Raw genomic sequence first — 25,135 nt, 5'->3', positions numbered from 1 at the left:
TTTTTTTCTATCTTCATTCGATAAAGAGTTACAGTTTGCAAAGAGTAACAATAAATTTTGTACAAATTGTTCGTGATAAGTAAAAAACGATGACATTTATAAAACAAGTACTTAGTATTTTTGAGTTATTTTTGTAGTAATATTTTTACTTAAGTCTTATTTTTTCCAATTAAAGTTTTTTATTTCATAAATGAATCGTTTTCGTTTATGCTTATGTCAAATAATATCAATAAAATGAGACTTGAAAGTAAGCAATTAAATTTAAATTAAATTAAATTAAAAATTCAAATTAAAATCAATTAAAAAAAAGTAAATTTATGAAACATAAATATCATTGACTTTAATTTATCACCACCAACTTGTATTCGTTACTAATCTGTAACTCTTTAACAAATAAAAATAAAAAAAATATTTAAACTTTTTTTCTTACAATGACATTGTTGGCGATTTGCTTTTGAAACAAACACTCATTGTAAAGATATTTTTTTAAATTTCGCATGAAAAAAATTGTGGTCCGTTCACAACACACCACCGCCAACTATGACACCAAATTTAAATAAACACCCGTTATCAGTAACTACAAAAAATAAAAAAAAATGAAACGAGTAGCCTTTTAAAATAAATTTGCTACTAAAAAAATGTACTAAAATTAAGAATGAGTTATTGATTAAAAAAATAAAATAATGAGCATCGGTGTTTCAAGTTCATTCAACTCATTTCATTTTACCCTTAGTCATAAAGAAGATGGAGAGATAACAAGAAGCTTAAATTTTAAAAAGAGGAATAAACTAAATAAAATTTATGTATCTACACATAAAAATTTCTGAATTATTTCATTTAAATTTGATGTCTACTTATATCAGCCTCATAATGTCGTGAACATTTAATATGAAGTACAAGAGTCGCATATTTATTTTTATGTAGCGGATTCAATAAAACTTTAGAACAAAAACATGGAAAAAAAAAACAAATAAAAAATACATCTAATTAGTCACTCGTTTTCATATTAATGTGCATCGAAGTAGTCGTTGAAAGGGATCATTTTAAGGTGGCAACCATGCAAAAATTCAAACAATCCTAACCTCAATCTTACCTAAAAATTATTTTTTCAAATAAATGTGTGGCAAAAATAAGTAAAATTAACAACGGAATTAAGATAGGGTAGCAAACATAATTTTTTTTTAACATTATTAATGTAATTAAATTTGTTCTGAATGACATTACTGACACTTTTTGTGTGAATCGGCCTTTAAATTAAAGATGCATTTAGACTTCTACAACCTCCTTGATGTACATTAATATAAAAAAGAGAATATATAAATCAATTTGACAATTTTATAAAAAAAATAAATGTGACAATTAACAATTAATCAGTTAACTTTCTCAAATCTAGAAGTATATGACGTTTTTTTCCATAGGTGTTCAAAACGTATTGATAAATTAAATCAAATGAAATAAAAAAAACTGTAATTACGCCAAAATACTTTTAGCAATTATCAGAATATAAAATAAAAGACCACTTACCGTATATCCCAGCCGAGCCGCCCTGTGAAGAATCGTTTCCCCAATTCCTTTGTTCAAAACCCATCCCTTAATCTCTTTCTGTATATCTTGTACCGATCCTGGACTCCCTTTCGACGTAAACTGTCCTCTTCGTTTCGGTTTAATCTCATTCTCTTGATCCCTTTTCACACTCTTCTTCTTTTTACGTATGTAATCAAAACCTGAACTAAATTTACGTCTTATGTTTCTAAACTTGTTACGTTTCTTCCCCGTCAAACTTCCTTCATCGCCATCAATCGACGGCGTTTCCGACTTACTATCCTCAACCCCATCCTCATCCTCCTCATCTTCATCCAACAATTCCGACTTGATCTTCTTATCCACCAAACTCTTCAGAAGATTCTCTTTCCGATTGCGGTTCAATAATTTGTTCTTGAGGACTTGTCTCGTATCATTCTCCTTTTTGATCAAACTGCCGTCGTCGGGCTCTTCTTTGATTTTAATATGATTGACACAAGTGACTGGGGGCGCCGAGGCAGGTCGGTCCTCCCCAAACACCTCCTTGATTGTCACTCGTTGTTTGATTCTCTTTTTACAACTCTTCAAAAACACGTTTTTGAAATTCTCGAGAGTGGTTTTACGGAAGTCGCTTTCGTCGCGACCTGGAGTTGGCAAAAGCTCGATTTTTTCCACTTTGGGTGTGATTTTCGGATGAATTTCGTTGCGTTTGTGTTTACGTTTCTTGCGACCTCCACAACGTTCCAGTAACTTATCCAGAATCGAGCTGCTCTCTTTGGCGGTGTTTGGACAACTCTTAATCGAAGAACTCCCTTCTGAATCGTAGTTGTGTTTGCTGAAGAGGTTGAAACTGTGGTTTGATTCGGTGTCACTGTCGAGATTCTCCGTTTTGATTTTGGTCATGGGGGAGATGGGACAGGGGTCCAAATCGGGAAGGGAGGTCGATAAACGGTGGTATTGAGGAGGACGAGTCACGTGGATGAGACTTGGGGGCATCCGGAGGGATTTTTTGTACCGGTAGACCTCCTCCTCCCACCCGGGGTAGAAGTGGGAGCCGTCACCAAAGGAGGGTTTCTTAGCCGGTCGTGGTAAAACTGGGACGTCTTTAGTAGTGTTAGATTTCTCCTCCTTCAACTGGGTTAAGTCGTTCAAAGATACACTCAATTGCTTGTTTGGTGTTTTATCAATTTTTTTACAATTAATCAGAGGAACATCAGAATCGTCATCGTCCTCCTTCTTGACTGTCACCTCATCCAAAGGCTTCTCTTTCGTAACAGTCTCCAATTTTGCCAAAACATCAGCTTCGATTTTTTTCCTGCGTCCCCTTTTTTTCCCACTTCCATTTTTCAATTGTTCGAGAAAATTATCACACGCTTGGGTGAAAATATCGTCGGGTGTTAACGGTCTTGGTGATTCGGCTTTCACCTCGGTTGTTTTCGTTGACGATCGTCGATCGCGTCTCATATCCTCCAATGTCTGTCTTTCCAAAACCGGCATTTCCCCCTCGGAATCCGTATCAGGAAAATCAAAAACAGACGTTTCGGACGAACTCCGAAGACCAGTCTTGTCTCTCGGAGGAACATTGCTTCCTCCATCGTCTTCATTCCGACTAAACAACCTCCGTCGCGGAGGCATTGCTTGTTTCTCTTTGTTTAATTTAGGGGGAGTCCCCGTTCCTTCCCGTTGGTGGTGGTGGTGGTGGTTATTCGAGACTTGCTTCAATTCGGCTTTGGTTCGAATTCGAGCTGCTACGAGCGCTGCAAGCCCATCCAAATCTCCATTAGGGTTCACATGATTGTTAATAAAAACTTGACTGTCTTCGAATTTATTCGAATCCGACTCGAAATTAACCGAATCGATGGCTTTAGGGATATGGAGTTTGTACATACTGTTGTTATTGTCTGGAAGGTTGGTAGGAGTGAATGGAGAGACGTTGTGACGGTTTATAAATCCGGGTTTGGGTTGGAGAGGAGCTGTGACGTCAGTGGAGGGATGCTGGATGTCAATTCGGGACTTGTGGAGTTGGTTCATTTGTTCCTGTTCCAATTTCTTAGCACCCTTGATCTCTAAACTATTACGCAATAAAGAGAGTACTCTTTTATCAGCACCTCCTAGATTATTCTTATTAGTAACTTGGGACACCGATGGGTTGTTTTGAGGCAAATTATATACTTGTTGTTGTTGGGTTGGGTATTGGTATCCAGGGTACTGATGGGCGGTTGCTGATGGTACGTAAGTCTGGTTGTGGTACTGGTATTGCCGGTTTTGGTACGTGTAAACTTCCTTGGGCCGTTCCTGAGTCTGTTGGTAGTTCCCATTGACCATTTTTTTAGCTTGTTGTTGTTGTTTATACGATGATAGTCTTTGTTCGATTTGTTGGTCGATACTTTGTCTCCATGTATCCAATTTGGTCATTTTATTGGGTATTATAGATGGTGCTGTATCCGCTGGTCGTTTCTTTTGGGTGTCATGTGTCGGTACTGGATACAAAGCTGCGGTTTTATGACCATGACCCGCAGGTGGGAAATCAACCCTTGGAAGTTTTGCCTGAACATATGGATTATTAACCACTGGATATCTATTAGTACTAGTATTAGATGTATTATTTATGACCGGATTTCGGCGATAATTATTGATTTGGTTCAATTGTGTGTTAAAATTCGGATGGAATTCGACTTTGGGTGCACTGGCTGGCATTTGTGCAGGTCTCGAGGACAAACTTCTTTGGAATGAGTTGGCGTAGACGTCATAAGTCGGATAATTGTGTGACGGTATCGATGTTGTTGCTATATTATAGTACTTCCGGTCTTGATCAGCATCATCAAGAGTCGAATCAGCTGGAGTTCGTACCGTTTTCACTGATAAATCTAATGGAGATTCGCGTTTTTGTTTGATGACTGGTACCACTCGTCCATTGACATTTTGATTGGGAATTTTAGTAGTTTGTTGGTAGTACTGTTGGGAAGACTGAGTCGGTACTGGAGCCGTGTAATTGGAAGTTGTCATAATGACTTGTGTATAATTTTGGGTCGTAGTGGTGGTACCGTATTGATAGTTTTGTGGAAGTCGGTTTTGATTATTAGAGTATTGATTTCGGTACTCTTCCTGGTACCTTTGTACGTTGGAAGTACTACTTTTGGGCGTTTGAGAAATTTGATTCATTGAATTTGTGGGCAAAGTTCGTGTTTTGGTACTGGATGTTCTTATCACATCTCTGTTACTCCTACTGGAATGGTAACTGATCAAAGATAGTGACGCGATGGGTGGAAGATTATGTGTGGTTCTATACCCTTGTGACGTCTGGTTCATCACTTGTTCTTGCTTATTTTCGACTTTGGCAGTACCGTATTGCATCTGGTTGGTACTTTGCGTGTACAAATGCTTGTAATATGGGTTTTGTTGGGTACTTTGCTGACTTTTCGCTTGCATCTGGTAGTATGTCCTTTGTTGTTGTTGGTAGTACCCTTGACCAACATTCTGCAACTGATGGTAGTTTTGTGACACCGGCGTGGTCACCACCGAGGGTGCTCTCTGGTACTGATGGTACTGATTGGATGGTGCTTCGCGCGATTGCGGTCGATTGAATTGGTGGAACTGTTGCTCCTGGTAGGACCCTTGATGGTAGGAAGGTCGCGATGGGGGTGTGTCGCGAGTGGCCTCCTGCTGGGGCCAATAGGCCGCCGACGACGGGGGCATTTCTTGATTTTGCTGTTCGGTGTCATTGCGCATAAGGTTGTCGGACTGATTCGGATATGTGGGGCCCGCCGTGGAACTCGTGGCCGTTGGCAGGCCCTGGAAATATTGACGCGCCCCCTCCAACACGTTTGTGAAGGTAACATCCATGACCTGCAGGTTGCACCTGCTGCGATCCCAACTGCAAGAGAAAAACAATTATCAGACAAGTGACTCATACGTCTCCCCTTGAAACTGGGAAGAAATTGGATGAGTCTTTGTATCAAAGAGAATAAACTACAAGGTTTCAGCAGAAAAGCAAGATTTTTTTTCAAATTGTAAATTAATTATCATTAAAATTCGTTTAAAAAGTATCAAATTGTTTGATAAAAGTGGAATATTAAATTCAGTACGGCCTTTTCGTCTTGATCAATATCGACGCTTCCTACAGAGACGTAATACTTAATTAACTTTTTATTCCGACTTATCGAGGTCACGAATGTTTGTACAAAAAAGGAAAATGAAAAGAATTCCACGACTCGTACCACTCTTAATAGAATTTACTTTGAAATTAATAATTTGAGACGATCAAAATATCATCGATTTGGTTCCGCTTCGTTCATTTTCTGATATTCCATTGCAGCGCATCAAAGCATTGATTAGTGAAATGTAGAGCAATAAAATGTTGAATAAACTGATCGGTACCAAAAAGAAAATAAAAAACTCACGAGCAAAATGTACAAGGTTAGTCAAAAATATTAATAAAAATCCAATTTTTTTAGAGACATTTATGAAAGTAGATTTTGCTTTTTAAAATATTTTTGTTTTTCATGTATCATTTTTTAGAAAATACAGGGTGTTCCGTTTTAATTGTTACAAATTTAAACAGGTGATAGGATATTCAATTCTAAGACAAAAGTTTCCTATAAATATGTATCGAAAAATGCTTGGTAAGGGAGCTACACCCCCTGAAAGGGGGCTAATAGGTTTTTGCTAATATTTCAGAAACCATTTAAGATAAAATTACAAAATTTGGTACAGATGATAACCTTTATACACTTAAACAAATTCAAACATCAAATGTCGAAATTTTTAATCAGAGGCGTCCGAAACTGGTGGGGTTTAGGATAAAAAAATACCCTATCTATTTTGGCTTTAGTTTCTTTAGTTATGCATTGACCAAAATGGTGGTCACTTTGAATAACTCCTTTAGATTTAGGCAAATTCATTTAATTAATGTTATTATTGTTACTGTAATGTAATGTTAATTAGTTGAGGTTTATTAAAAAATATAAATTTCTTGCTTTTATTATTCTGTAAACTCTGATTTATTTAAATGTTGTATTGGTGTGTAACATAAATTTTAAATTAATTTCATTCAAAAACAATAAGTCGTATCCACACAAGAGAGATTTTTCTGTGATAAACTATCAAACTTAAGATTTTGTTACTGAAAGTACCGAGAAACCAAAATAAATAGGGTATTTTTTTACGTTAAACTACCCCAGTTTCGTAAGCCCCTGATTAAAAATTTCGATATTTGATGTTTGAATCGTTTAGGTGTATAAAGGTTATCATCTGTACCAAATTTTGTAATTTTTATCTTAAATGGTTTCTGAAATATTAGCAAAAAACTATTAGCCCCGTTTCAGGGGGTGTAGCTCCCTTACCAAGCATTTTTCGTTACATGTTTATAGGAAACTTTTGTCTTAGAATTGAATATCCTATCACCTATTTAAATTTGTAACAATAAAAACGGTACACCCTGTATAGTCCGGTTCATGAAAGGTGGCCCTTTTGTCAACGTAAATAAACAGTGTAAAAAAACAAAAAATGTTCCATTTAAAAAAATTGTCGGTAATGTTATTTTCGAACAGAAAAATAAAAAAAATACAATTAAAAAAGGCAATCGACCTCAACCAAGATTTTTTTCAAGTCCCACAAAAAAAAATTATTTGACTATCCCTCTAGATTCCTAAAAATATGGAATATGCATTATGTCTGCACATGTGAAAATTGAGAAACTTTATCAAAGCAGCTTGTATTGTGATTTTTGCATATTGTCTGCACAACTGAAAAAGAATCTTTCTAATGTTTCATTTTCAGCAACTAATCATAAAAAAATAAAAACTTTGAAAATAAAAGTTACGTTAAAATTCTATAATTAAAACAAAATTATTTTTGAAATTAAGTTGACAAGAGTCAATAATAACATTCATGATCGATATAATTACTCGTATGTTATACATATACCAGGTGAATAAAAAGTATGGAACCAAACGTTTTTTGCTTAAACAAACTATTTATTTTTCTATTTAATTTTTTCAAAAAAATTTTTTTACATAAATTGCATAACTCAAAAACAAAACAAAATCTCGTTCTGAAAACACGATCACATTTTTATATTATTTTAATTTATATAAATTATTATTTTTTGGAGGCAAATGATTAAAAATAAAACCGCTTGGTTCCATACTTTATATTCAACCTGTATAATAAAATATTTACAAACATTGTATTACTGACGTGTGACTTAATATTTATTTATTAATTCTTGGACATTGTCAAAATTTATGGTTTTTCTCCTATATAAGAAAGTTTTGACAACTGTTTGGCATTTCCCAATACGAAACGTCAGATTATTTTTAACAGATTTAAAGAAATTTTAAGCCTTGTTGAGTCTAATTCGAAGAATAAAATGTTGTCTTCGTTATATACCACTCGTAGTTTAATAACCATCTCGTGAAATAAAGCGTCCCATTTACACTCACTCCGATTTACTCGTCGAGTAAATAACTATTTATTTATTTATTCCAATTTTTTTGATATAAAATCGACTTTCTTATTTCTTTATTACATTTTAATCGTTCAAGTAACACATTTCCTGAACTGATCTGTTATTTTCTGACTTTATTTGTATAATGGTATCTCTTTATTAGTTTCCTTGTTTAACAGTAAACGTTAATGATCATCACAGCTTTTAAAATTGCACATGAGTATTTATTCATTTATTGTGAAGTTAGTTTTACTAATATAAACTTAATTATTAAACTGGTCAATTTTTTTATGAATTTATCAAAGTTGGTAAAGTTTTTGACAATTTACAGATCATAAATTTCAAAATTTGGAATTTCTTAACTGGTTGCAAAAATAGCTATTGTAGGTACAAATTTTTTTTTTTTTAATTTTTAGAGCGATTCTAATAATCATTAAGAGTTTGCCGAAGAATTCCTGCATAAATCAGTCCCAATTTTATTTCACATAGTAAAAAACATATGCTTAAACTATTTATTTTCTGAAAAAACTAATTGATGCATTGCATCCATAGTACACTATCATTATAAATGTGACGTTTCTCAAAAAAATTTTTTTTGTTGAGTTCAAGTTCCGCGAAATTGATAATTTTTTCAAATGGCAACACACTTCTTTTACCAAGAAGAATTCCAACTATCTTTTTTATTTTATTCAGTCTTTATCAAAATCAAAAGGCTCGGATTATATGCAAAATGCATATTTGTAATTAAGAGGTATTTCAACAAAATTGTAAGTTTTCTATGCATATCTAATGTTTTTTGATTAAAATAAGCTAAATAAAAAATGCATATTTTGGCAACTTGGTGTATATTTTAGGTAATATTGCACATTTGTGCATATTTTCTTCAAATCACTAATTTCCGATTAAAAATTTCAGTTCAAGTTAAAAATTGGACAGTTTCAGTCTCGTACGCCAAACTCAAAAAATTAGTACCCTGCTGAGTGTTTCCTTTTTAAATTCGTTTTATACTGGGTGAATATAAAGTATTGAACAAAGCTGTTCTTTTTTAAATCATTTGTTTCCAAAAAATAATAATTAATATAAATTAAACTAATATAAATTATTTTTTTTAAGAACAAAATTTTGTTTTGTTTTTGAGTTATTCGATTTTTGTTGTCTAAATTGCGGTATACATAGTTGTATGTAGATAGTTGTAATCCCTTAGATTATGACTTTCATGAAAAAAATGTTTTTTTTTGGGTTGCCATTTAAAAAAATAAATATTTTTGTAGAACTCAAAAACAAAATAATAAAAATTTTGAAAAACTTTATTTTTGATAAAACATCACATTTCTATAGAACTTTATAATTCATCAATTAGTTTTTTCAAAAAATAAATACCTTAAGCAAAAAACGTACTGTGATCTGAAAAGTACAGATTTTTTAGAAAGGGTTAATTACTAGGTTATTAAAATGGTTTGTCTAAGGCAAAACCAATTTAAAGGATAAAAATTTATCCCAACTTGATTTTTTATTGTTAAAAATTTTGCATATCGATGCATATTTGGCATGTATTAGAGCATATTTTTGTGAAAATACGTGCATATATATGCGCATATTTTACAAATTTCTCGTGCTTATAATCCGAGATTTAATTATTACACATATTATTTTTTATTTTATTATCAAAATAGCCTTAATGTTGAATAAGAACTTTTTCCATAGATCGAGTTGAGCATAAAGTTTGTAAATTTTGCCTGACGTGTTGTAAACTCTAAAAACCTTCATTTTGTGCTATTGACATCGAAATAATTAACTACACATTTTTCGACTAATTAATACAAAAATAAACTTCTGTAAACTACTGTAAACAATGGTACACAATTTATTGGGCGTAACCACAGTACACTTCATTAGAAAAACTATTAATACACAACTCAAAATCCAAATTTTAGAACATTTTTTTTTTCAATAAAATGATCTGAGATTTCACTATGCTGTGTTTGAAATAACAATAATAGATGACCAGTCAGGTGGAAACGCACGTTTTGTGACCCTTGTGACTCTTTCAAAAAGCTTCGTTAGAAATCTATTTATTTTGCCTCCTTTGTGGTGAAATTAATAGTTTTTTGCACAGAAAAGACAGCTCGCGAGATTTGTAAACTAAGCAAAGCTTTAATTTCCATCTTCTTGTTAAAAAAATTCCAAGCGTACATCTGTAATCATATCGTCAGGAAAGTTACTAACTCAACAGTAACAACCAGCTTTCCCTCATTTCCTTCATCCCCATTTGTTGCTTCCACAATTTCGCTAAATTACCTCGAGATATTTTTCAACCTTGAAGAAGCTCCGATGCTCACACGCTCAATGTAACCCGATATTACAGCAATGTTAAATTTACATAACGGAATAATAATTTCACCAAAGTCGAGATTATTAAATATTAGTGTAACGCATGTGACCTCTTCGTCGAAATTTTTCAAGAGATTCGAAAAACGAGGTCAAGATTTTTACGAATCAACCCATGAATCTCAACATTTAGTTGAAAACATGGAACAAGATCCTTGACTTGAACGAAACGTTTTGCATTTCAAGTTAATCGCAGACACACTTTCGACATCCATATGCATGAGGTTCAGTTATGTATATTTATATGTGGATCGGCGTTATCAAAACAAACGCAAATTTAGCCAGAGTTCAATGAAACGTTTATTCGATTTTTTATCACGATAAAAATCGCGAGATCACAACATAAACAAGTTATTTTCTGTGGTAACTCGCCTTGACATGAATCCGACTCCGGTTGTAATAAATTTTCATTTAATCGAGCACAGAGGGTATTAGATCGGCAAAAAGTCCATTAAATGCACTTTATCAAAGAATTGTTGGAAGGTCAACCAACCGTTTCCGAATGCAGGCCATCGATTTTTACCTCACGCAATAAACAGACCAACAGTTGGAAAAGAAAGAGGGAGGGAATAAAACGGCCAACAACTCGAGACTTTTCACAATTCGGCGACATATTAGTTTCTTTCGAGATCTGACAGTTGCTTCCTTGCACAATGACCATTCCAGTTTCTTTATTGCCTTTGTCCCGAGTCTAGACGCGAAACATAAATATCCAAGAGTGCCGTCGATGGAAACGTTTCGACAAATATGTTATCTTGGATGAACTAACATCGAATTCATTTTCTAATTACTAGACTAAAATCGCACAGACGAATCCAAAAAATTTAAACACTGCTTTTTTCCATAAAATATCAAGTCGGGTAGACAAACAGTTAAAAAATCATTGTTAAAAAAATCACTGAACGTTTTAATTTTTTTTAATTTCCCGCCTAATGTACGCAGTTGATACAAGATGAGTATTTTTGAATTTGTAAACGATTGTCAGAGATAAATAACACCACAAACTTTTAGAATTTTTTGGTAATTTTAGTTCATTAGGCAAACATATTGAACAATTCTGCGTTTAGTAATGAAGGCACTCGCTTCTACGTCGCTCGTGCTAAAAAAATGTCCGTACCGAAAAGTGATCTTTCCGCACTTGGTTCATAAATAACAGTAGAATCAATTAAAATATTTAGTCGATAAGTAAAACCTAAGGTTGGTAATGCAACATTTTTTGACTTTTTTGGAGGGAGCTTTCTTGGACAACAATATATTATATTAGAAATTGGATAAAATAATAATTAATAAAATCATACTTTGTATAATTTCCAATAAAAACTACTTTAGTTTTTTTAACTCTTGTTGGAAGTCCTCATTAAGATAATTACAGTTCCATTTAATTAAAAATAAATATCAAAACAAAAACCTAAAGCATTAGATGTTATGAAAGTTTGCTGTTTTTTACTAATTTATAAAAATAATTATATCGTGAAAGTAAAAATTTTCGTTCTACTTCCTTTAATTCAATGACTGAATTTGTTTGGCACTAAAGGGGCTTAATATATAATTTTTGATTTTAAAAGCTTCTACATAAATTCACAAAACAAAAACCTCATTTCCTTTCTCTTGCACGTAATTAAATTAGCGTTATTAAATTTTAATTAAAAATTGTCAAAAGACCTCAAAAATAAAGAAAGCCAAACCTTTATATTATAAAATAAAAATGTTGAACCTAAACCATTAAAGCTGAAACACCACAAATTAAGTCTTTTCCGGTTTCTTCAGTTACTACATTAGTAAAAAAAACATGTTTTTCCGCTTTTGAGTAAATAAACAAATAAATAAACTTTAAAAAAGTATAGAAGATTTAATGGTTATTTATGTGAGATTTTGTTGACGCGGATAGGCCCTAAATTTTGACAAAATATACAAAAAAAACTTATATTTTTTTTAATTAGATGATTTCTAAAACGCAATGTTCTTATGTTCAAAAATAAAAATACTAGGTATAACTATTGCCTTGAAAGAAAAATTATTAAAAAAAGAACTAATTCTGTATTAAAATCGAGCAAAATTGATTTGAAAATACCAAAAATTACTTTCTTTTGGAAGAAAACTCTTATTCAAGCCATTATTGTGCTAAAATACTTGGAGTCAGGTTGATTTCCGCTTAAAATAAAGCCAAACCGCTTGAGAATATCACAAATTGCTTTATTTCAACCTAAAATTTAAAAAAAAACAAAAAAAAAGACAAAAAAATTATCAAAATCGGTTGACGCGGATAGGCCCTAAAGTTTGACAAAATATATAAAAAACTTATTATTTTTTTAAATTTTTTAAATAGATGTTTTCTAAAACGCAATGTTCTTATGTTCAAAAATAAAAATACTCTATTGCTTGAAAAAAAAATTATTTAAAAAAAACTCGTAAAAATGTGAAATTTTCAATATTTTACCCAATTTTGGGGCTTTTGGGACCGGAAGATAAATCAACTGATCTAAACCAAATTAAAACACAATGTTTTTAGGCTCTATTTGAAGACGTTACAAACTATTACATTATGAAAATAACAAATTAATTTTTTTTTTTAAATAATAAGTTTTATCATTTTTTGTCAAAATTTAGAGCCTATGCTCGACCGATTTTGATATTTTTTTTTCTTTTTTTTTGTATATATAATTCGCAACTCGAGTTTTTTCGGCCCACCCAGTTAGATACTCGTACATTTTATTCTCTTTTAGTTTCTAAAAAAAAAACATTCAAATGGTCTCATTTTGATGTTGATAGGAACACATATTTCATTAAAACACGTAAAAATTGAAATTGAATACAATTTCATAAACACCAATCAAGCTTCTATTCTACGTTTCAGATGTAAAATAGTAAAACTACAAACAAAATGCATACAATTATTTATCTGTAACATGAAATCATTACCGATTTACGTGTAATTATCCCGATTTCTGTGTTGATTTAATGGTGTCTACGCTGGTGCTTTTTTAAAGACCCAATTACCATAGTTATGAAGGGAAACGAAACGATTATGGTCCATTAGAAAAGTTTGGAAGATATTAAACGACAATTAAACTCCCCCATTTTCGAACCCGACAAAATTCCTCTACCGAAAACAAATCCAATTGTTCCCAGTGTTCAAATATACAAAACGAATTAAATATCACTACAAGAATTAACAACTTTTAATTAAAACCATATTAATTATTTATACATTTATTGAACTGCTTATAATTAGCCTCAGATTTTGACGCAGAACAAAAAAATGTTTCAACTTGGCGCCAATTCGCCCCAGGTCTTCCGCATTCGCTCACCAGAGTGTTCAACTCTGTCTAAATTACATTGAACAACAAATTTTCACATTTACTATCTATTTTTGACTTTTCTGAACGGTAAAATGCTAATAAAAATACACAAACACAACAAGAACAAAATTTCGTATTTTTTTAAATTAAAAAAAAAATTATCTTTGATTTTACGTCAAAACTGCAAAGGAAAAACATTTTTAGCTTGACTTGACTTTTAAGGTTCTTTACCTACAGCTTTTAAAAATCAAGATTGTAGGACTAGTTTTAAATGCCAGAATTTTTTAATAAACTGTGAATTTTGCCAATTTCTATCAAGTTATTTCTTAATAATCAAAATTCTGAACTTAATAATACATTTTATAATAGCCAGTCAAAAGAATACAAATTTTTACCTTTGACTTTACGCCAAAAAAGCAAAGGAAACACTTTTTTTTCTATAGCAGATGTTAAACTATTTCTTTAAAAACTCTTTTGTGTAGATAAAGTAACACTTTAACATCAAGGGTTGTTTTTGCTTCTTTTGAAACGAGCAAATCTGTAATTAAAACTTCATTATTCTGACTCAGTGGACAGAAAAGTTAATTTTATTCTTACTTTTGGACTTGTAATATTAATCTTTCTTTGCTTTTCAAGTCTCATCACATTGGCGATTTTATTTTTTTAACAAAGGTGTCACTTTGACAATTAACTAATTAATTGAATAATGATTGTTTTTGTTAAAAATGACTGTTTTTTAGAAGCTTTTTTTTGACTTGCCATGTTTTTACAAACATTTTTGTTATTTAAATTGCGTTAACTCATTTGTTAAAACGACATCGTTGTCAAAAAAATTACAACGCAGAGAAAAAATTATACTAGTTTACACGATTTTTATACCTTAGCTGAAAGTTAATTTCTTATAGATTTTGAGGCACTGAGTTCAAAAAAAACTATTTAAAAAAGCCCACCACGTTACGTTTAAGTAATATGTAATTAAATGCTTTTTTTTCTATATCAGATGTTAAACTATTTCTTTAAAAACTCTTTTGAGTAGATAAAGTAACACTTTAAGAGTAAAGGTTGTTTTTGCTTTATCTGAAACGAGCAAATCTGTAATTAAAACTTCATTATTCTGACTCAGTGGAAAGAAAAGTTAATTTTTTTCTTACTTTTGGACTTGTAATAATAATCTTTCTTTGCCTTTCAAGTCCCATCACATTGGCGATTTAATTTTTTTGACAACGATGTCACTTTGACAATTAATTAATTAATTGAATAATTGTTATTGTTAAAAATGCCTTTTTTTAGAAGCTGTTTTTTGACTTGCCATTTATTCAGATTATGTTTTTTTACAAACATTTTTGAACTCATCTGTCAAAACGACATCGTTGTCAAAAAATAAAACGCCAATGTGATGGGATTTAAAACGCAGAGAAAAAATTACACTACTTTACACGATTTTTATACCTTAGCTGAAAGTTAATTTCTTATAGATTTTGAGGCACTGAGTTCAAAAAAAAACTATTTAAAAAAGTCCACCACGTTACGTTTAAGAAATATGTAATTAACAAAAATACAAAAACCGCTAAAAAACATTAAAAGTGAGTTATTTTACTTGGTTTTATTATACTTTTTGGATCAGTTTTCTTTACAACAATCCAACAGTAATCTACTAACATATTTTCATCCCAAAAACCTTAGTGTCGATCTTTGAAAAACCTTCAGATCTTGATGAAAACGCTCGTCATGTCTGTCACTCATGATCCTTAAATTTTTAAAAAAGAAGTCCAAATGCGAGTGAAATGTTTTTAAGGCCTATTTAGACCCACATAGTAATAATTTTGCAATAATTCAGCAACGATTTGAATTTAAATAAATTTTAAATCGGAGTCATTTGTGCAGAAAACAGGAAAATTATCGTCTGTAACAAAAAAAGTGTGTGATAGAAAAATTTAACAATTATTTTTGTTTAATTAAAGGTAACTTAACATAAAAATAATAATTCGATTAAAGGTACATTAAACATGTTATTGTTTGTAGACTATAGTGTTATTAGTTATTACAAGCTCAAAATCAAGAGAAAAATTAAATTTTCTTTCCACTGAGTGAAAATAATGAACTTTTAAAATTACAGACTTACTGGTTTCAGGTGAAGCAAAAAATGTTTTTCTTTTGTAGTGTTAGCGTAAAATAAAAAAATCCGGGGACATACTGTACAATATTAGTTATTATTATTATAGCATTAAATTTACCACTTTGGGTTTTTTGTTTTGTTTAGAAGTAACAAAAATAAATATAAAAAACGGAAGAAACTAACAATTTGTTAATAAAATTAAAAGTAAATCACAAAAATTTTGTTAAGGTAATGAAATACATAGGCATGCATTTTTTTTTCTCTAAAATTTGCTTATAAGTGTCATTTTGCAAATTATTATAATCTATACTCATTGAAGAAATTTTCAGAAAAAGACCGTTTCAACTTCCTAAATAAGGGTCTTTCGACATATTACCTGCTCCCCAACTAGTTAGTCGGAAACACTATTGCAACAAAGCGCAGTGTGAGCAGAAATTTCGACTGGTAAATAGTTTTTTCCCCGGATGTACATCTTGATTCATTCTGTATAGATTATCAATAGTGTCTTGCATAAGGTGCAACTTTCGCGCGCCTTTCACTCGTTTCCAATTCTCTTATGGACATAATCAATAAAAGGACTATTCGAGTATTCGAACTGGGTGTAAAGAGCGGCCATAACAATATCACGAACGTGCCGACAGATGACCCAGATTCCGGAACTCTGATGCGAACTTGATCTTTGCGTTCCAGATACCAACCGCATTATAAATAGCCCAACCTGGCTGCACAATTGCATCCAATTAAAGTGCGATCATGCGTATCTTAACGATTCACTTTTAGTCAAGGGATAATTTGAATTTTATTGAAACTAAGCTTAAGGAATATCGCGACAGATCGATTAACTCTTGATGCTCTCTCATCAAAACTGGGTTACTTGTTTGAGGATCATCAGCTTTTCCTGTTTGCAATCTGACTTTTGAATTAATAAATCACGAATTTTACTCACTGGAACTCTTTATTTATTTACCGTTTTCTAATGAATTATAAATTGTAAGCTTTACATATCAAGAAATCAAGATAATTTGGAATCGAGTCATCTTTAGAAACGTCGAAAGGTAAACTGACATGAATTATGATTATGAATTTATGATGAAAAAAAAACGGTCATGTTATTTACGTCGGCGACTTACCTTTCGACTTGTCATTTTATTTGACATTTAATGTGCAGTTTAGTTCAAGAATGGACATACGTTTTCGGATCCAAAGAAGACTCAATTACAAATTATCTTGATCTCTCGATATAAAAAACAACCGTATTTCACTACAATTCCCTACCAAAAAGCGTGCAGTAATAAATTTTTCCTACGACCATATACGAAACTAGATCATAACGCACAATTACACATATGCGCGAAAATTGGCAATATCGTACGAAGTCGAAAACCTGTGCGATTTGTTTTCGCACTGTGTGTTAGAAATCTAACGCACAATTCACACTCGAATGTTTTGTATTTCTTCATTTAACGTATTTTTTTTTGTATCCATTATAAAAAAAATCGTTATACAACGTATTTTTGTATCCATTATAAAAAATAAATCGTTATGAAAAAAAATATGTTCGTAAGAAAAAAATTATTTATGGTCGTAGGAAAAATAGTGTACAAAACTTGCAGGAAAGTGTCTAACGCACTCGCGGATTGCCTGCACTCGGCTAACGCCTTGTGCGTTATTTATCACTTTCCGTGCTCGTTATGTAATATACTATTTCCTAAGACCCTAACAAAAATTAAGTTTTACCACCAAAGTGGTCAATTACCCCCCAGAATAGTAAAAATTTTAGCCCCCCAAAAAATAACAATTTTACCCCTCTTCACCCCTCTCCCATAAAAACTAGAAAACATGTCGCTAGATTTAATGGCGGACCTGGAATATCAAGAAAACTTGTTCGTTTTGAAGTTTTTCTTCATGAGTCGTAGGAAAAATTATATGTATTACATTGGAGAAAAATGACTTTTCCTCCCTTGGTGTTTACTATAACTTCTACCAGTGAGCGAAAAAAGATACACTTTCCTCCCTTGTAATAAATATTAAGCCCGATTACATAGCCCTTGTATCAAAATTTAATCTTATGTTCTTTAAAATATAATAACTTTTGGATCAACATTTTAGTCAAAAAACTAGAATAATTAAAATTGATAACTATTAACTGCAAAATCAATATTTTTGTTCAAAAAATTACAATAACAGAAATGGATGACTGCAAATTTGCACCAAATGGTCAAGAGACCAAAAAATCATGTCAATCATGATCTTCCTAAAAAGCCTTTTTACAATCAATAAAAAAACAAAAAAAAAAATTTATACATTATTATAGATTATTAATAACAGATTTTCAGTGTTTTTTGGAGTGATAACTTTTCCATCTAGATATGCAACTTACATTTTATAATTCTAGAAAATTTTAAATTTTCGACATTGCTAAAACAGATATTTCAATAAAATTATTAGTTCACAAATTTTAAAATAAAACACAAAAACATTAAAACATTTTGATTAAAAAAAAACTTCTTAAAAAGTATATAAAAATTGTTCATAATTGACACTTGATATGTGATTTGACAAAAAGAAATTAAAAATTAGATGATTTTTAAAATGTAAAGTCTGATTTTAATATATATTAATATATTAATTAATTTAATTTTAATTTAATTCACTTTCGGTACACCCACCCTCAGTCTCTCCTACACAAAAATAACATGTGAATTTTCAGACACATTTTTAATTAATTCCAATAATAATAGTAGGTATTAATAGAAAAAAAAAAACAAGTTCATTAATTCAGTTTTTTAATTCAATATAATTAAAAAAAGTAATGAAGCAGCTTTCCTGCTACTGATTAAATCAATGCATTTATTTCTGGGGCAGCCTGTACACATCTTTTGCTTTATTAAAGAAAGTTTGCGGAAGCGAATTTTCTAAAATAAAACACAGAATCTCCACTGCACTGAGAGAAATTTCGTTTAGTGCTACAAAAACTTAAATCTTCTTTAAAACTTAACGCCAACTTAATTTTCCACCACATCCTTTGCGTTTTAAGCAAGGTCGAGCCCGTTTACCTCACAAATGTTTCATTAATATCATTTTCACAATTATTTCCAGTAACACAAACAAAGCCACACCGATTTTTATTTTACGATCAGTGTCGCGGTTCAAGTTCATGGTCGTCGGCTTGTTTTCAGGTCGCACATTGCGAATTCTGATAAGATAACGCAAGAAAGATATTTGAACAATTATTTTTCCTCGAGAGACAGAGAAGAGGTGTAGAATGCAATGGAATTAATTCGGCTTGTGTCGTAAATAAGTGATAGTTCGCTGCGGGTGGGTTGGAGCTGTATGTTGTCTTCAAGAAATTGATGATGGTTTACAACGAACACACCTTATGTGAGACTAACGTGGAAGTGTTCGGCGTGTTATTTATTCTAAATGGCTTGGAAATCCTGTTAGCTATTTTAAGCAATTTACTCTTTCCTTTACTCAATCATGGGCTCGTTATTTTCCATTGTGCTGCTTTTTGGTTTAATCGTTGCAAGCAATTTTCCGCATTTTTGAACATTTTTATTTTAGAGTTGGAAGACAGCAAACCATTTATAAATAACATCTTGGGCAAAAAAATACCAATTCACAACAGAGATTTTTTTGTTTCTTTTCAAAAAACATTTTGGCTACATTTATAAATATTTAATTTCAAGTGTTGTTAAATGACTATTTTTGATATTTACAAAAACAAATTCATTGTATTTTCCTTCTTATTGCATTATTAGTACAAAAAAGATTTTCTAGAAACCCCTATGAATGTTATTCATACTTTTCTAATTTGCATGATTTTCTTCTGAAGAAATTTTCCTTTCCTTTTAGTATTATTATATTATATCGCTAACATAAAGGCCAAATCGTTAGTTCTCAATAATAAAAATAATATTCAAAATAGTATGTAAAGTCTGTCTACAGGGTGTGTCAAAAATGCCGCACTAAAACTATGGTACGGTGTTTAGAAGCATTTGGTGAGTGAGGGGAAAAATATTTAAAAAATTCTTGATGTTAAATTTGTGGTTTATTTTATGGTACCTAAATCTGGCAACTGTGTGTACCTACCTTGAGAAAATCAAGAGAGTTGCCATGGAATAATTCAATTCTTGAATTCGATCGATTTTTGGATAATTATCGATAATTTCGAAGAGGTAAATCGCATTGAATGTTAAAGATTATTAATCTACCTTCCATTCTACGTATTTTAATTGCATTTTGAGTGTTATTTAGTAGTAAAAGTACAACTAATAACGTTTGAAGATTCTTACACAAAACCCCCACTGAACCAAAAATGTTTTAAATATTTTTCCCTCACTCACCAAATGCTTCATAGTTTTAGTGCGGCATTTTTAAACACCCTGTATATTTGCTTGAATTTTATGGTTTTTTTAGGCCTTGTAAAGGTTTGTTTCCTTCGAGGTTGCTTCAATGGCCAGCTGGTCGCATTGGTAACAATAGCTTTACAAACACCCTTATTAAATCCCTCATAAACTAGTTTGGTAAGTCAAAAGCATAAAATTCTAGCAAAATAGACAGATTTTATACATACCAGGTGAATAAAAAGTATGGAACCAAACGTTTTTTGTTTATACTATTTATTTTTTGAAAAAACTAATTGATGAGTGATAAAGTACTATAAAAATGTGATGATTTAAGAAGAATAAAATTTTTCGAAATTTCCTTTTGTTTTTGGGTTCTACAAAAAAATATTTTTTTTAATGGCAACCCACTATAAAATCATTTTTCTCATAAAAGCTTTACTCTAAGGATTACAACTATCTGCTTTAAATGATTAAATAAATGATTAAATATAAAATGATTAAAAATAAAACAGCTTGGTTTCATACTTTATATTCACCCTGTATGTATGTTTACTTACTTTAACTGGAGAAAATAAGAAGAAATAAAAAAAATCCAATTTTACAAAATCGGTGTTTAATAGTTGTCTACATACAGGCTGCGCCAGAACTCGCGCCCCTGAGAAAAATGCCATGTAAAGTTATTTTTTTTTACTACAAGCTATTAGAAGAGGAAACAAGAAAGCTGTATCCTAAATTGTAACTGTTTAATGTTATTTGTGGCTTTTATTGACAAAATTTTTGTACTTTAGTAAATAATTATAAAAAAACATATACAAGATTATCAGTGTTATTACATAGACATAAAAAATGTCAAATGTCAAAAAATAAATGTCAAAGTCTTTGGACAGAGAATTTTTTAAACATTTTTTCCATGTACCTGGTATCCTATTTTAATGAAATTTTTCTCTAAGGCGCGAGTTCTAACACACCCTGTATTTACACATTTAAAGGAATAAACAACTGTTTTAATCTCAAGAATGTAGAGAATCCCAGAGGTGACCAAAGAGAGCCGAGGGCATTTTCAATCGAAGGGTTAACAATTTTTATTCCAGAGATCTATACACAACTTTACTCAAAATTACAGCAAAAGATGGTAAATTTGTTAAATAATGGATGGCAAACAAGAAGTTTATTTAAAAATATTCAGTTCATCCAATTGCAGTCTGTTTTAAGAGTAAAAATAAGTATTTCATTAATTAATAAAAAAAAAGAAGAATAAAGGTTCACTTTATCCGATTGAGAAAAAACTATTATTTTTTTATACACACTAAAATATTTCCAAAAAAATTATTATCATTATTATTACTTATTTCTAACAGTAAGATAAAAAGACAAATGCAGTAGTGTTATCACGTGATAAAAAAGACCCACTAGTACACAATCCATCAAACAAGAAGTCCTTGCCACAAACCAAAAAAGTCTTGAAAGCTTTCATGAACTAACATTTTCATTTAGAAAGTTTAAAAGCATGAAATAAACGATTAGCCATCATTTTCCGACAAACAAGTGAAAAGTTTCCAATTATAACAAGAGAACCTTCCACGCCATCGATCAAGCAGGGAAAGTATAGGGTGCGTCATAAAAGAAGAGAAAAATTCCCCCAATTTAAAAATAAAGACCTTCTATTTCGGAGTAGGCGGTAACAATCTACATTATTTAACATCTCTTCGTCCCTTGTAATTAATTAAAAAGAGTTTTTAGTTGCAAAAGTCTACAAAAGCTCCGACAGGTTTCGCTACCGATTCGATAAGCTTCTCGACTTTCACAGTTTCGTAATCTGAGCGCGTAGTCACGCGATCTTTCCCTATTTACTCCTATTTGAAACGAAAAAATTCAATTTTCATACTCGCAATCGGAATAACTAATAATTACAACATTCCATAAATAAAAAAGTGAGACGTCGAGAAAAAAAGACGAAAACGCTACTCCGTATTTGTAACATTTGTCGGCAATGAATCGATATTTACAAGGTTGAGGAAATCTCTAGGTGTTATCACTGGGAAGTTTATTTAGAACGCATAATCGATTTTTAAAGCAGTGACAAGCTTTGAAGTTGTGTGAAAGATGAATTCGGAATATCTCGAAAGCTTGATATTTGTTTACATTGTCTGAAATTCAGACGTGAAGGTCAACAACCAAGTTTGGAGTCATTAACTCGCACGAGAATATTATTCTGGATTTGCAAGGAATGCAAATTCGCTGACACAGAGGATGACAAAAATTTATAAAATTCGAATGATCTTCCTGAAATCAGAACGAAAGATTTCTCTCTGTATCTCAACGTTATAGTCTTGTAATTTTCATGTTTCTAGACAGTTTAATTTAGCTCGCTTCAGGCACACAAAACAGACATGTCAAAATCTCCTCGCGGACACATTTTGTAAAAGCCATAATCGAAATAGACCGAAAACCAGCTCCCAAGTCGGTAACTACCAAGAAAAGGTATAAACCGAAGCGTCGCCTCGCCGAAATTTATAAAGCGTTTCAAAATTGAGTCTTTCCTGTCTCACACAAAATAAAATGGAAAAAAATATATTTTTTTCTTTTTCTGTGATACATATGATACATAATTATACTATGTAACTAAATAGTTTAAATACAAGAATTTGTATATTAATACGAATAGTCCAAAAAACCACTGCATTAATTAAAAAAAATTGAAACAAAATCCATTAAAAACTAAATATTACAATTAATTTCGAGACTAAACTATTTGATCATAAAAAACACGCTTTTTTCGTTTAATTAGTAAAACTAATTATTTTAAAATTCTTTTTAACTATTTTTTGAAAAAAAAAAAACAATAAAGTAGATTTAAGTAAAAAATGAACAAGAAGGTAGGTACAACCCACATTATTATCATAAATATTTTTTCAAATACTGTAGCTATTTGTTACATTTAGTATTATTGTTAGCAGATGTTTCGAAAACAAAATAATTAACAATAACTATAACTTCTTAAAAAAATAATTTTTCAGTTAAATGATACTTTATCAATTTGAATTTAGAATTCCATAATTTAATTTTTAATAATTTTAATTTTTATATTTCAAGTACAGTGGAAATCCCATAAGTCGAACTTCCTGTAGTGTCCATTTTTTTTTATTTGTAGGTAAATAAGATTTTTGTTGAATGTTACACCTTTTCTGACTAAAATAAGTACTTTCTAGTGCCTATTTGTGTACTCAAATCATTTTTATGAACAAAAAATGAAGAACTGAATTTATAATTTGTTCATTTGTAATAAAATCCGTACTAAATCACGAATTATTTACATCAAACAACCATTGCGTCAACAGGAAAATTGATAAGAAAACGACTAAAAGTTTATTTGTTGTTTTATTTACTTTTTAATAAAATCACGTTATTCGGTATTTTATCAGATAACAGTTTTGCAAAAGAAAACCTTTTTTATTTACACCTTAAAAAGAATTATAGACTATTGTTAATTAACATATAAAAAAATTAAAATAAATTGAATTATATAAAATCACTGTGTAATTACTTAATTAGTCACATCCTCAATGAATCGTGTAGTAAAAATATCAAAAAAAAAAACAAAATATTAAAGACAAAAAGTTGTAATTTAGATTCAAAATATGTACAGGGTGTCCAAGCGAGTTGGTAAAGTCCAATATTGACCTTTATGTATATGGGAAATCGATTGATACTAATCTAGTCCATCGCCTAAAATTATTTTCAACTATACAGCGTGTCCCAAAAATAAGTTACAATACAAACTTGTGTTTTTTTAAATGAAACACCATATGTTTCTTAGCATTTTTGGATGAAGATTTTTATGAAGCTAAACTTTTATTAGTCGATTTTGCGTAGTTTTAAAAATAAGACGGTTAGAACAAATTTTTTCTTGCTTCTGCAAAGAAGAAAGTACAGAATTTAAAGCTGTAACAATTTTTAGTGTTTTGCATTTGTAAAGATTTAAAAATGAAGAGGTTTGTTGATACTATAGCAACCATAGTAATTCCACCACGGATCACTTATCCGTTGAGATTGTAAAAGTCGTTATAAATACTGAAATTCAAATTATTTTATTGTAAAAATAAAGAATAATGGATTCAGTTTAACACAAATGAGATTATTAAGTGATATTTCTTCCATGTCTTGTGCAACTGTGCACTTTTTGGCTACTGAATTAATAGTAATTATTTTTTTTAATGTTTAACTCCCCCAGTTTCGTACGCCCTTGATTAAAAATTTCGACATTTGATGTTTGAATTCGTTTAGGTGTATAAAGCTTATAATCTGTACCAAATTTTGTAACTTTATCTTAAATGGTTTCTGAAATATTAACAAAACCATATTAGCCCCCTTCCAGGGGGTATAGCTCCCTTACCAAGCATTTTTTGATACATGTTTATAGGAAACTTTTGTCTTAGAATTGAATATGCTATCACCTGTTTAAATTTGTAACAATTAAAACGGAACACCCTGTATATACAGGGTGAATATAAAGTATGGAACCAAGCGGTTTTATTTTTAATCATTTGCCTCCAGAAAATAATAATTAATATAAATTAAAGTGATATAAAAAATGTGATCGTATTATCAGAACGAAATTTTGTTTTGTTTTTGAGTTATGGGATTTTCTTTGTCAAAATTGCAATTTATGTAAAAAAAAATTTTTTTTTAAATTAAATATAAAGCAGATAGTTGTAATCCTTACAGTATAGCTTTTATGAGAAAAATGATTTTATAGTGGGGTGCCATTTAAAAAAAATAATTTTTTTGTAGAACTCAAAAACAAAAGGAAATTTCGAAAAATTTTATTCTTCTTAAATCATCACATTTTTATAGTACTTTATCACTCACCAATTAGTTTTTTCAAATAAATAGTTTAAGCAAAAAACGTTTGGTTCCATACTTTTTATTCACCTGGTATATATAAAAGAGTTCCGTGACTGACTGACAGACAACGCACAGCCTAAACCACACAAACTAGAAACATGAAATTTGG

The 25,135-nt window shown here is 30.8% G+C and overlaps 1 protein-coding gene across 1 annotated transcript in view; it reads right to left on the bottom strand.

Moving 5' to 3' along the window:
• The window catches only part of LOC123010291, a 112,982-nt gene that overhangs the window by 5,771 nt on the left and 82,076 nt on the right, over nucleotides 1-25,135 (bottom strand). The window contains exon 4 of the mRNA XM_044407058.1: nucleotides 1,525-5,395. Coding sequence (XP_044262993.1) covers nucleotides 1,525-5,364 — 3,840 coding nt within the window. The 5' untranslated portion in view covers nucleotides 5,365-5,395. The remainder of the gene's footprint in view (nucleotides 1-1,524; nucleotides 5,396-25,135) is intronic.

The sequence above is a fragment of the Tribolium madens genome, unplaced genomic scaffold (assembly GCF_015345945.1).
Source record: "Tribolium madens isolate multiple individuals breed KSU strain unplaced genomic scaffold, Tmad_KSU_1.1 Scaffold_7;HRSCAF=85;Tcas5.2_LG10, whole genome shotgun sequence".
Classification (NCBI taxonomy): Eukaryota; Metazoa; Arthropoda; class Insecta; order Coleoptera; family Tenebrionidae; genus Tribolium; species Tribolium madens.
The sequence above is the reverse complement of the archived record's forward strand: the minus strand, read 5'-3'. Positions and strand labels throughout refer to the sequence as shown.